This window comes from Nansenia antarctica, assembly GCF_963989245.1.
Source record: "Nansenia antarctica genome assembly, chromosome: 3".
Classification (NCBI taxonomy): Eukaryota; Metazoa; Chordata; class Actinopteri; order Argentiniformes; family Microstomatidae; genus Nansenia; species Nansenia antarctica.
In genome coordinates this window covers 30,377,548-30,390,739 of record NC_137688.1, presented here as the reverse complement: position 1 = coordinate 30,390,739, position 13,192 = coordinate 30,377,548, and the positions used below count along the sequence as shown (strand labels likewise).

Here is a 13,192-nt window from a genome sequence, read left to right as displayed (position 1 = left end):
GAGGCGGGGGATTGTGGGCTGGCAGGCAGGATGCAGGCTCTGAAGAACCGGCTGAGGGTGAGGAACGCACTGGCCCGGGAGTGCATGAGCGAGCTGTTAGGAACATTCATCCTTCTTGTGAGTATTTATGTCACTTTTTTTCATCAATCTTTTTTTACCCTCATTCACTCATGGTCATTGTTATATCAATCAATCAATCAAATGTATTTCTATAGCACATTTAAACATGACACTTGTCAACCAAAGTGCTTTACAGTAAAAGTACTCCTAAAGTGTAAATAAACAGGAAATAAACAACCAACAATTTAAAGGACTGGATGGAGGGGGCAGGTGTGATGGAGGGGGCAGGTGTGATGGAGGGGGCAGGTGTGATGGACATGGGGATGCTGTTCCAGAGGTCAGGGGCTGCGACAGCAAAAGCACGCCCCCCCCCCCCTAGACTTGAGGTTGAACTTATGGGTGGTTAGGAGACCCTTATCAGCAGATATAGTGTGTGTGTGTGTGTGTGTGTGTGTGTGTGTGTGTGTGTGAGTGTGTGTAAAAAGTTTGGCTTGCACTGATGGTGATTGTACTTGAACCTCAGAGCACCTTTCTCCCACGTACCTTTCTGACCCGTCATTCTCTCTCCCCTCCTCTCTATTCCGCTACCTCCCCCTCCCTTTCTCCCTTTCTCCTCCCCCTCTTCCCTCCCTCTTCCTGCCCCCTTTCTCCCCCCCTTCCCTCTCTTCCCCCCTCTTCCCTCCCCTCTCCTGCCCCCCCCTCCCCCAGATGTTTGGCTGTGCAGCGATGGCCCAGGTGAAGACCACCCGGGGGACCAAGGGCCAGTACCTGTCTGTCAACATGGCCTTCTCTGTGGGCGTCATGAGCGCCATGTACCTGGGCCGGGGAATCTCTGGTAACACTCAACAACGACAACAACAACAACAACTATCCTCAAATGATCTCCATTGGGTTTTAAGTTTCTTACAGAAACACCATGCCACACGACTTACTTGCAACAATCAACACATTCAATCACTGACTTTTCGGTCTGGTCGATCTAAAGTGAATTGAATTCTTCTGGATTCTTGAGGATTATTTATAACTACTATAACTATAACTACTATCCCTTTAGCACCCCCCCTCCCCACTGTCTTTCCCCAGTCCCCATGTTGAGGCTATGGTGTACCCGTATGCGTTTATTGATGTGATGCTTTTATTGATTCTGTTAATGACATTAATGTGTTTGGTTTTTTATATGATGCTGTAAAGTGGGTTGAGGCCTTCGTGAATCGAAACTAAATCAACTTGAAACGTATTGAGTGTACTAGAATTCACTGGTGTTCTGAAGTGTCTTGGTCCTGACTCCTGACTGAGCTCCTCTCCTCCAGAACATTAGAAGGTGTTGGGAACATGTCCTCCTCTTCTACCGCTCCAATAATGTTACCATATCATAGATAGCCAAGGAACAGGCTCGGCCTGTTTGGGAGATTAGGTTTGTGTGGACACATCCTTTCTTTTCTGTCTTATCTTATCTTTTTTTTTTTTTGTGTGTGGGGCAGTTCCACTCATATTTAAATTTTTATTGTGACAGAGACAGTAGAGAATCGAACCAGGAACCCTGCGGTTACATGGTCGACGCTTAGTCCACTACGCCACCTAAGCGCCCCCTTTTCTGTCTTATCTTATCCTCCCTCCCTCTCCCTCCTTCCTTCCTTTCCCTCCCCCCCTCCTCCCCCCTCCCTCCCCCCTCCTCCCCCCTCCCTCCCAGGAGCCCACCTGAACCCGGCCGTGTCTCTGAGTTGCAGTGTTCTGGGGAGACTTCCCTGGCCCAGCCTTCTGCCCTACTGCCTGGCTCAGCTGCTGGGCGCCTACCTGGCCGCTGCTGTGGTCTACCTCATGTACTACGGTGGGGCTACGCTACGCTAACCCTAATGCTGTGGTCTACCTCATGTACTACGGTGGGGCTACGCTACGCTAACCCTAATGCTGTGGTCTACCTCATGTACTACGGTGGGGCTACGCTACGCTGCACCTTCAAAACCACTCTCAAAAAACATTTACAGGAGGCTGCAATCCGTAACTGGACCCTCTAAATCAAAAATCAGATTAAAAGACCCGAACTACCCACTGTACATACTTTGTGTTTTGTCCCCCGCCCCCACCTGTGGTGTATGTCCCCACCTGTCCTACCCGCTGTACATACCTTATGTTTTGTTGTATTGTTCTTCCCATGATGGATGTATGTTTATCTTGTAGATAGTACTAGTTATTTGTCTGTATTATCTTGTAGATAGTACTAGTTTTTTTGTCTGTCTTACATGTAACGATGAATTGAGAATCAAGGACCCCAATTGAAATAAGCCAGTGGCTTTCTTGGGTTTTTATCCTGTTAGTTGACCTTGTATGTAAGATGTACTTTCATGTACCTACTTCTGCAAATCTTCTAATAAAGTTTTCAATCAATCAATCAAAAACGCTAACCCTAATGCTGTGGTCTACCTCATGTACTACGGTGGGGCTACGCTACGCTAACCCTAACGCCCAAACGTCCCTCATTTTAGGCCAATTTGGAAACTGGCGTACACATGTGCTGTGGATTCCAGTGTGTTGATTGATTGATATGTTTATTTAAAATATGTGCAAAACAAGATAAAACAACAATAATTAATATAACAGAAAAAAAACAAAAAACTAACAGAATTAAAAAGCATTAAAAAAAACTATATATATATATATATTGCACTTTTAATTTAGTTTCTTTTTTTTTTTTTTATGAATTTTTCCACATATTCGAAAAGGAGTGGGAAGAAGTACAACTTATTAAATCCCACCCCTTCTCCATAAATCATAAAGATGCTTCCTGTTCAACTTAATACAATCTCATTATATTATATGTATGTTGAAGTAAAAGTCAAATGTTGAAAAATGTTAAATGTTGAAGTAAAACAGAAACATGTTAGAATAGAAGATGTCACATAGGTTCAAATGCAGTTTTCACAGAGCTCTTTATTGTTCTTACTCTGTCTTCGTCTCTCTTTCTATCTGCCGCCCTCGGCCCCCTCCCCCCTCTTCTCTCTCTTCATCCCTCCATCCAGATGCCATAATGGCCTACAGCGGAGGTATCCTGACTGTCTACGGTCCTAATGAAACGGCCTCCATCTTTGCCACCTATCCATCGGAGTTCCTCTCTGTGGGAAGCGCCTTCTTCGACCAGGTAGGAGGGAGGGAAGCGGTCATGGGAGTTGTAGTTCACCATCTACGCGGTGTCCTCTTCTCTCTCCGAATGGTGGGAACAGGGATGTTCCTGGGAGTTGTAGTTCAGAACCGGGTGTGTCCTGTTGTCAAGGGAGTTGTAGTTCAGATATACTGTGTGTGTGTGTGTGTGTGTGTGTGTGTCCTTCGTCTCCCTCCAGATGGTGGGAACAGGGATGGTGATGCTGTGCTTCCTGCCCCTGGACGACCGGCGCAACAGCCCCGCCCCCGCTGACCTGGTGCCGCTCATGACGGCCGCCGTGCTCCAGGGCGTGTCCATGTCCATGTCCTCAAACTGTGGGGGGGGCATCAACCCCGCCAGGGACCTGGGGCCCCGCCTCCTCACCCTGACGGCCGGGTGGGGGACGGAGGTCTTCACGTGAGTGGGGGGGGGGCAGGGCCGGGTGGGGGACGGAGGTCTTCACGTGAGTGGGGGGGGGCAGGGCCGGGTGGGGGACGGAGGTCTTCACGTGAGTGGGGGGGGGGCAGGGCCAGGTGGGGGACGGAGGTCTTCACGTGAGTGGGGGGGGGGCAGGGCCGGGTGGGGGACGGAGGTCTTCACGTGAGTGGGGGGGGGCATGGCCGGGTGGGGGACGGAGGTCTTCACGTGAGTGGGGGGGGCAGGGCCGGGTGGGGGACGGAGGTCTTCACGTGAGTGGGGGGGGCCGTCGCTTATACAGGGGCCGTGGACGGGATACCAGTCAATCAAAAGCCGAGCTAGCACTAACAACCCCCTGTCAATGAAATGTGGGGGGGCACATTCAAGCTCTTCCTTAGGACCACCAATGTCCACAGGCCGGGGGGGGGAGAGGGGAGGAGAGGAGAGGAGAGAAGTGGGGGGGTGGGTGAGATATTGGTGAGGCCTAAAGGGTCACTAAAGTGTCTTTCTGTCTCTCTCTCTGCCTCCCTCTCTCTCTCTCTGCCTCCCTCTCTCTCTCTCCCTCTCTCTCTCTCTCTCTCTGCCTCCCTCTCTCTCTCTGCCTCTCTCTCTCCCTCTCTCTTTCTCTCTCTCTGCCTCCCTCTATCTCTCTCTCCCTCTCTCTCTCTCCCTCTCTCTCTCTCTCTCTCTGCCTCGCTCTCTCTCTCTCTCTCTCTCTCTCTCTCCCTCTCTCTCTCTCTCTCTGCCTCCCTCTCTCTCGCTCTCTCTGTCTCTTCCTCCCTTCCTGTTCCAGGTGCTACAACTACTGGTTCTGGGTGCCCATCGTGGCTCCCCTGGTGGGTGCGGTCCTTGGGTCAGGGATCTACCTGGTCTTCATCCAGTGGCACCTGCCCGACCCCGAGGACCAACCGGACCTGAGCGGAACCGACGGCCCGCAGGTCAAGACCGCCGAGTGGAAATGTGCCACAAGTTCTAACCAGGTGGAACCGGAGGAAAGGGGTTCCACCATCTTGTGTTCCGAATTCTAGAACCTGTCCTGTTCTGTTTACAGAGTTGGTGTCTGGGAGGTGGGGGTCGTTGAACGGGTGTTTTCTCCCAACAGATTGAATGAACAACGGTGGAAAACTGGAAAAATGTGCCTTTCATATATTTTGATGTAAATATCAGGATTCAATAAATACCGGGTTTGAAATCATGTGTGTCATGTGTGTCATGTGATCATGTGTGTCATTGGTGGTTCACCCCCCAGTTGCTGTTATAGGTTCAAGCACATTTTAGTTGGCAATCCCACTGTTTATATCACTTCACTTAGAGTGTATGTGTGTGTGTGTGTGTGTGTGTCTGTCTGTGTCTGTGTGTGTGTGTCTGTGTGAGCTTGCATGCACACGTGGGTGTGTTTGTGTATGTGAGCATCGAGCATCAGCTTATTCTATCACCCATCGAGTTTACAACTGGCATAGAGGCAACAGGACACACACACACACACACACACACAGTCACACACACACACCAGCCATAAAGTGAGTGACGTAGTAGAGGATTGCATGTATAAAAGTGCAGACCTCAGTCAGACTCTGTGAACATGTTAATGGTAAGCCAGCGTGTTACTTCAGGCTGGGTAGTGTAGGGTTATTAAGGATCAGACCGCTTCCAGGCTGGTGGAGCGCTCCACCACACCCACCCAGGGCTCCACCACACCCACCCAGGGCTCCACCACACCCACCCAGGGATGGACCGATGGTTGGGTAGATGTCGCATCAGGAGTAGCCTCCTCAGAAAGTGTTTGGCCGAATGTCTGGGCGTCTACATCATGATTGTGAGTGTCAGAATGTTAGATTTATTTATGTATGAAATATGCTGTCTGAATAAAGTTTGATTTGATTTAGTTTGGTTTGGGGGAAATGGCCATGTTTCTCTGTGTTTTGCTTATTGGACAGTTACTGTGGCTGGACGGTTAGAGAGGTTTTGGCTTTGCAGTTGACGTCTTGTGATGATGTGTCGACCTGTCCGTGTCTACCTGGTTTAACTGTCTACCTGTAGCATACTCTTCATTATTATGATGTTATTAGTGTATGTTAGCCTTAACAGGCTAATGCCTTAACATAGCTATGTTAGCCTCTAATTTTCCCATCTGTTAAAGTACAGTGAAAGTGTCGAGACAAGCACAAAACAACATCATGCTAGTCGTGCTCATTACTGTTAAATCCCAAACGACAGCAGTGCGAGATGCATAACTGCATAACTGCTGCCTTGATGAAAACCTGCTAACAGTAATGGCTATTAGGCCTATTGCTTTTCTTTACTATTGGTAGTTCTCATGTAGCTAGTCCTGTTTCAGGTTGTCTGACTCAGGGGTGTGTTGGATCATTCCGGCTCCATGCATTTCAATGAGGCTGTCCTCTGGTTTCTACCTCCAGCAGCCTCCCCTGATTTATAATAATTCCTCATATTTTAATGCTCCATTCTACCTTGAATGTTCATCCTCCATTGTTGTACACTATTCACAACTCATCCAGCTCTGCTCTGTCCTCTCATATCCTCCTCGTCTCCAAGATCAAGACACACAGGGACACAAGCCTTCAGAAAGCTCTCTTGTGTTGCTGAAAGTCGTTAGTGGATCTTCGCAATAACTAACCAACTAACCAACTAACCTTTGAGCCCTGGCCCTCTTTTCCGTTTTGTTTTTTTGCATATTACGAAAGTTTAAGAGTTGAAACGCCCACTCGATATAACAAACAACAGTTTTAGAATCACTAAATACTTATAATTTGTGAATCACTGTATTCACTGTATCGTCTGCCATAGACTACTGGGTAAGTGATACATTGTGAGCTTAGAATGATAAGGTTCTATCTCCGTTTAGGGTAGTTCAGAGATATTGAGCGTCAAAGTTTTTACATTCCATTATGACTTGTAAACAAATGTACGTTTTAGGACGTGCTCAAAAGCAAGGACTGTGTGATGATCTAGTTATGTGTAGTTATGTGTTTTTAGCATGTTGATGTTCTATCAGCGTGTTGTGATGTGCTAAACATGCAGTTAGATGTTCATAGCAATGTTCCTTTTTAGTGCTAGCTACTAGCAGCTGTTTTACGTGTTTTGATTCAGAGCGTGTTTCTCTGCTATTTGGTTTGAGGTGTACCAACATTTTAATAAGCATATCTTCTTTTTTCAGCCATTTTCAGATTTCAATGTATGACACATCATTTAAAATCTTACAATATGAATGAATGAATGAATGAATGAATGGTCTTTATTGTCATTAATACAGTACAGGTACCATACAACGAAATTTAGGAGGGGGGGTATTATGTTTGTGTTGTGCTAAGAAACGTAGATCCACACGGGTATAAAAACTGAGCTCCGTTTACTTGCCATGTGCCATTCATTCTCACAACACACACACACCGTCGTAAAGCACTAACAGACGTACGTAACGTGACGTCGTAAAGGGCAACAAAGTGCTGCAAAGACAATGACACTGTCGTACATAACATTTCCCCCCCCTTTCCAAAACTCAAACAACTAAAGTAACAGTCAAACAGGAGTAGGGCCTGAAGGCCTATGTGTGAAATTTAGTGACATAGTCCTGGAGGTGTGCAGGGCGAGCCCGTTCCCGCTGTGGCCTATCGACCTCCCCCCTGGGCTGTGACCCTGCAAGGAAGCCAGGGTTAGGTGGAGGAGGGTGAGGAAGAGGAACAGCAGGTAGAGGCTGAGCGGGTGGAGGCCACATAGGCAGTGGCTGCGGCGGAGCCTGGGGCGGCCTAGCTGCCCTTAGCAGTACAGGACTCGAGGCCTTTGAGACAGTTCTATCTGTCTCTGCTGCACCGGCTGCTGGCAGCAGTGTGGCCATGGCAGGCCCAGGAGGACCAGGCACCCTCCGCAGTCGGCTGGCGTGCCAGCGGGATCCGTCGCTCAGCAGGAACGTGGCTGGCCCCAGCTGACGTGTCACCTGAAGGGGCTGAGACCAGAAAGATGCCATCTTGTTATGTCGCTGGGGCCTACGGGCCCGAACCCAGTCGGACACCTTGATGGTGGTGGTCTTTACTCCACGTTTCTTGTCGAAGCGTCGCTTCATCTCCCCCTGATGTGTGGCCACTGCTGCTTGAGCAGCATCTCGGGTGCTGCCTTCTGCAGGTGTCACTGCATCCCGGGACCTGAGTCTGTTCAGTGGCAAGTCCATCTCACGGCCAAGCATGAGGGATGCTGGAGAGGTCTGCGTTGTTGCATGCTGACTAGCTCTGTAGTGCAACAGTGTTTGGTTGAGTGCGGCCTGGAATGTGCACCCCTGGAACAGATGTGCTCGGATCCCATTTTTAAGGCTTTGGTTGAAACGTTCCACCCCCCCGTTGGCCTGAGGGTGGAAGTATGCCGTGCGGATGTGCTTGATCCCCTTGGTGCGGAGGAAGTCCGAGAACTCTGCTGAGATGAACTGGTGCCCATTATCTGTGGTGATGGTGAGTGGCAGACCCCATCTAGCAAACAGGCCATCCAGGATGTCAATAATGGTCCGTGTTGTGACCGTTCCTGCTGGGACCACTTCAGGCCATTTGGAGTGGAGGTCGTATGCCACCACCAGAAAGCGTTGGTGGTGCGGGACCCCTCGGCCATGGATCTCTCCACAGATATCAAGCTGGAGATGCTCCCATGGGCGGGGCGGCCACGGGGTAGGCTGCAGGGGTGTTGAGGCTGGCAACCCACTTTTCCCGCTGAGCAGACATGGTGCACAGTCCTTGACCATTGTTTCGATGTCACGGTCGATGCCTGGCCACCACACCAGGTCGCGGCATCGTTGCTTGACCCTCACTATGCCCAAATGACCTTCGTGCGCCATGGACATGACACGCGCACGCAGGCCACTTGGGATCACAGTGCAGAGGCCCCTGGAGACACAGACGTCCCCCCAGCATGAGAGTTCGTGCCGTACTCTAGCGAACGGGGCCAGATCCTCCGGCACCCGTGATGGCCATCCGGTGCGTATGTAGGTGCGCAGGGTGGATAGCAAAGGGTCCTGTTCCGATTCCCGCTGCAGCTCCTCTAGTGACACTGCTGTCTGCAGGGGCCCATGCAACATCTGGATGAGCTCTGGCTCTGTGTCGTCATCCGGAGAGACAGTTGGGGTGGGGGCCTCGATAGACCGAGAGAGGAGGTCGGCCACTACGTTGTCCCTCCCCGGGGTGAACCTGAGCTGGTAGTCATACTGCCTGAGCCGCTCCCCCCACCTGTGCAAACGGAGAGGCCTGTGCCCACTGCCTGAGGCTGACAGCAGTGTGGTCAGGGCCTGGTGGTCTGTACGGAGGGTGAACCGCCGGCCGTATAGATAGAGGTGCCACCTCTCACATGCCCAGACACAGGCTAGAGCTTCGCGTTCACCGACTGAATACCTCTGTTCGGTGGGGCTAAGAGCCCTGGAGGCAAAGGCAACTGGCCGCTCGACGCCGTCCTGAACCTGTGAGAGCACGGCACCCACCGCCCCGGCTGAGGCGTCACAGGTGACGAGGGTAGGGCTGGACGGGTCAAAGTGGGCCAGGATGGGGGTTGTGGTGAGCTGGATCTTCAGCGAGTGGAACGCCCTTGAGCATGCTGCAGTCCACTTCCATGGCTCCTCTTTCTTGAGCAGTTGGCGAAGGGGAGCTGTGGTCTGAGAGTAGTGGGGCAGGAACCGTAGGTAATAAGCTGTCATGCCCAGGAATGAGGCTACTTGGGAAGCAGAGGTGGGCTCCGGAATCCGGTGTATGGCGTCGACATTGGACAGGAGAGGTGTGATGCCCTTTGCTGTGAGGCGAAACCCCACAAAGTCGATGGCGGTAGCGGCGAAGGAGCATTTCTCTGTGTTCAGGGTCAGATTATTGTCCAGGAGGGCTGCAAACACCCTGTGAAGCCGCTCGTTGTGTGTTGGCACATCTGGGGCATGGACCACGATGTCATCCAAGAACACCGCGACCCCAGGGATACCAGCAAGGATGGTGGTCATGACCTTCTGGAAGCAGCTGGGGGCGGAGCTAAGCCCGAAAGGCATTCGGGTGTACCGGAAGACCCCAGCGTGCGATACAAAGGTTGTCAAGTCTCTGCTGGCTGGGTGGAGGGGTACCTGGAGATAGCCCTGGCGCAGGTCGAGCTTTGTGAAAACCGTGGAGCCGTAGAAGTGGGTGGTCAGCTCCTCTGAGGTAGGCAAGGGATATTTATCTGGAATCACCGCCTTGTTGACAGACCGCAGGTCCACACAGACTCTCAACCCCCCTGACTTTTTCTTAGCGATGACCAGGTTTGAAATCCAGGGGGCGGCGTTGACCGGCTCGATGATGCCTGCCTGCAGCAGCATGTTGAGTTCCTTTGTGACATCATCCCTCAGAGCGAGAGGGATCCGGCGCAGGGGCTGCATGACTGGTGACACCTCTGTGTTCACCAGGGGTCTGTGTGTGAAGGCTGTGAGGCAACCCAGTCCATCGAACAGCGCTGGCCATTTCTGCTCCCAGGTGGAGGTGACATGTTGAATGGCTGACCCACTGTCGTCATGCAGTGTGAATCCCAGGCCCGTGAACAGGTCGAGGCCCAGCAGATTGGCACCCCGCTTAGCGATGTGGAATGGGAATGCAGACATGTGCTTAGATCCATAGTGCACTGGTACCTGAAGGATGCCCACAATCTCTATCTTAGAGCTATCATATCCGCACAGAGGAGTGGAGGGCTGCTGCAATGGCAGGTGGGCAAAGAATTTGTTGTAGGTGCTGAGATTGAGAAGAGACGCAGCCGCGCCTGTATCCAGTAACAAGGGAAGGCTGACCTCACCCAGCTGCACTGTGCATGTTTTAAAGCTCACATGGTTTGTAGACACAGTTCTAATTTCAGTATGGTCGCTGCGAGTTGAGCGGGGTCTGGACTGTGGGGGATGAGCCGCAGGAGCAGACCTGCACACTTTAGCAAAATGGTTGGGCTTCAAACAGTTCCTGCATGTCTGCCCTCGAGCTGGGCAGTTAGGAGCCCGTGCATTGTGTGAGCTAGCCCCACAGTTATTACAGCTATCAGAGCTACGTGTGTTCCCCTGTCTGCGAGCTTGCTGCACTGGGAACCACGCATCTGTGTCCTCTTGGCTGTCCTGGTAGGCAGGCTGAAGCTGTTGCGTGAGTGAGGCCGTGGGGGCGGAGTCGGAGCGTGAGCTGGCAGTCAGCATGCTAGTACACTGTAAAGCTGATTCTACCTGCATGGCTTTAGCTAGAGCATCATCTAGTGTTAGCTCATCTGGCTCCAAAAGTAATTTCTCCCTGATTTTCTCACACAATGTCCCTTCAATAAGCTGATCCCGTACGATTTGATCGTGAATCACCCCGTAGTTGCATTTTCGCGCCAGATCCCTGAGATCGGTCACGTAGCTCAGAACAGACTCACCGGGGCGTTGAAGCCGTTTTCGTAGCTTGTACCGCCGGAGAAGCACCCGTTGTTTGCCGGCAAAGTGATTAGTGAGGAGAGCGACAGCTTCCTCGTAGGTCTCAGCGCAGCCGAGGGCTCGGAATATCCTCTGACCCTCCGTACCGAGACAGTGACGGAGCAGCGCCATTTTCCGCTTGTCGGACATGTCTGTGAAGTCCATGGCGTCTAGGTAGACAGTAAAGTCATCCAGCCATCCTTCCCACGGAATCGGAGGCTCGCCGGGCAGAGACAAGAAAGGTGCCGGTGGTGGCAAAGTAAATTCAGCCATCTTCGTCGCCAATATTATGTTTGTGTTGTGCTAAGAAACGTAGATCCACACGGGTATAAAAACTGAGCTCCGTTTACTTGCCATGTGCCATTCATTCTCACAACACACACACACCGTCGTAAAGCACTAACAGACGTACGTAACGTGACGTCGTAAAGGGCAACAAAGTGCTGCAAAGACAATGACACTGTCGTACATAACAGGGGGCTCCCCTGGTGCTTGGAAAAAGACTAAAAACAAGAGGGCCAAGGGTAAAATAAAAAAGGGAAAAGAGCTGGTTTACATAAATAAAGGCTATGTACACTATCTAACTATACTATACTACTATACTATACAATAAAACACTGTGCTGTACTCTATGCTATGCTATAAATATCCTAACTTTTCCTATATCTGAACCTTATGTACACAAGGGTTGTCATATTGCACATAGTATTGTTGCACATTCATTTAAAGTGTCGCAGTTAGCAGGTTTGAAATGTTCACAGTTGTATTTCAATATTGCACTTATGTTTACAATCTAGTAGCTGCCATCAAGTTGTCTAGATTGTCCAGGGCCTAGAACCTAGGTCTTTGCTGTGTTCAGGGCCTGAATGGCCCTAGGGTAGAAGCTGAGCTTCAGTCTATTTGTCCGTGCGAACATGGTCCTGAACCGCCTGCCTGAGCGCAGCCGAACAAAGTGTTCGTTCCCAGGGTGGGATGGGTCCCTGGAGATCTTGGAGGCCTTCCTGAGGCAGCGTGTGTTGTACAGCTCTTCCAGAGAGGGGAGGGGGGCGCCGATGATCTTCTGGGCCGATCTCACGACTCTCTGTAGCGCTTTCCTCTCTGCGGCTGTGCAGCTGGAGAACCACACGCAAATGCAGTAGGTGAGGATGCTCTCCACTGTGCAGCGGTAGAAGGTCACAAGCAGCTCCTGTCTGAGGTGGTATTTCCTGAGGACTCTCAGGAAGTAGAGCTGCTGTTGTGCCTTCTTGATGATGGCTGCTGTGTTGGTCCTCCAGGACAGGTCCTCCTGTATGTGCACCCCCAGGAATCGGAGAGTTGAGACTCTCTCCATGCTCCCTCCATCGACGAGCAGCGGCTGGACCTCAGATTCTTTCCTCCTGAAGTCCACGATGATTTCCTGGGTCTTTAACTGGTTCAGCAGCAGGTTGTTAACCTTGCACAGCTTGCCCAGCTGCTCCACCTCATCCCTTTACGCTGCCTCGCCCCCCCCCGAGATGCAGCCCACCACGGTGGTGTCGTCTGCAAACTTTATGATGGAGTTGCTGGGGTGGACGGGGGTGAAGTCGTGGGTGTAGAGGTTGTAGAGGATGGGGCTCAGCACGCAGCCCTGGGAGGACCCAGTGCTGAGTCTGAGGGCTGTGGAGGTGTGGGAGCCCACCCGCACCCTCTGGGGGCGGTCAGACAGGAAGTCCTTGATCCATGCGCAGATGGAGTGTGATAGTCCCAGGTCTAGTAGTTTGGTCACTAGGCTGTCTGGAAGGATAGTGTTGAAAGCAGAGCTGAAGTCCACAAAGAGCAGTCTCGCGTAGCTGTTCCCCCTCTCCAGGTGGGATAGAGTGGAGTGGAGAGTCGTCGCGATGGCGTCCTCTGTGGACCTGTGGGCTCTGTAGGCGAACTGGTATGCACTTTCATAATCTGGAAAAAATAATTGACTTTTTTACCAGACCCTGTCAAATTTGGAAAAGAGACGGATGTTTGTACTTTGCTATTTACAATGTTCTGACTGTTTGTTCTGCCTCAGTGCACTCTCGTCTCTCGGCCTTGAGATGAACGATCATTCCACCTGCCAGGACCATAACCCTAACCATAACCATAACAATCATATCTGGAATCATAAATCAGTAAAGATGGTGACATCATCATAAAGGCAGATCCAT

General features: G+C 51.2%; 1 protein-coding gene across 1 annotated transcript in view; it reads left to right on the top strand.

The window, feature by feature from the left end:
• Positions 1 to 768: 768 nt before the first annotated feature.
• Positions 769 to 13,192, top strand: part of LOC308153973 (uncharacterized protein) — a gene marked incomplete at both ends in the record, with an annotated part of 19,962 nt that continues 7,538 nt past the window's right edge. The window contains 6 exons of the mRNA XM_080527154.1: positions 769 to 895; positions 1,751 to 1,888; positions 3,078 to 3,196; positions 3,396 to 3,613; positions 4,407 to 4,573; positions 5,320 to 5,429. Of these exons, the coding sequence (XP_080383280.1) occupies positions 769 to 895; positions 1,751 to 1,888; positions 3,078 to 3,196; positions 3,396 to 3,613; positions 4,407 to 4,573; positions 5,320 to 5,429 (879 nt within the window). The remainder of the gene's footprint in view (positions 896 to 1,750; positions 1,889 to 3,077; positions 3,197 to 3,395; positions 3,614 to 4,406; positions 4,574 to 5,319; positions 5,430 to 13,192) is intronic.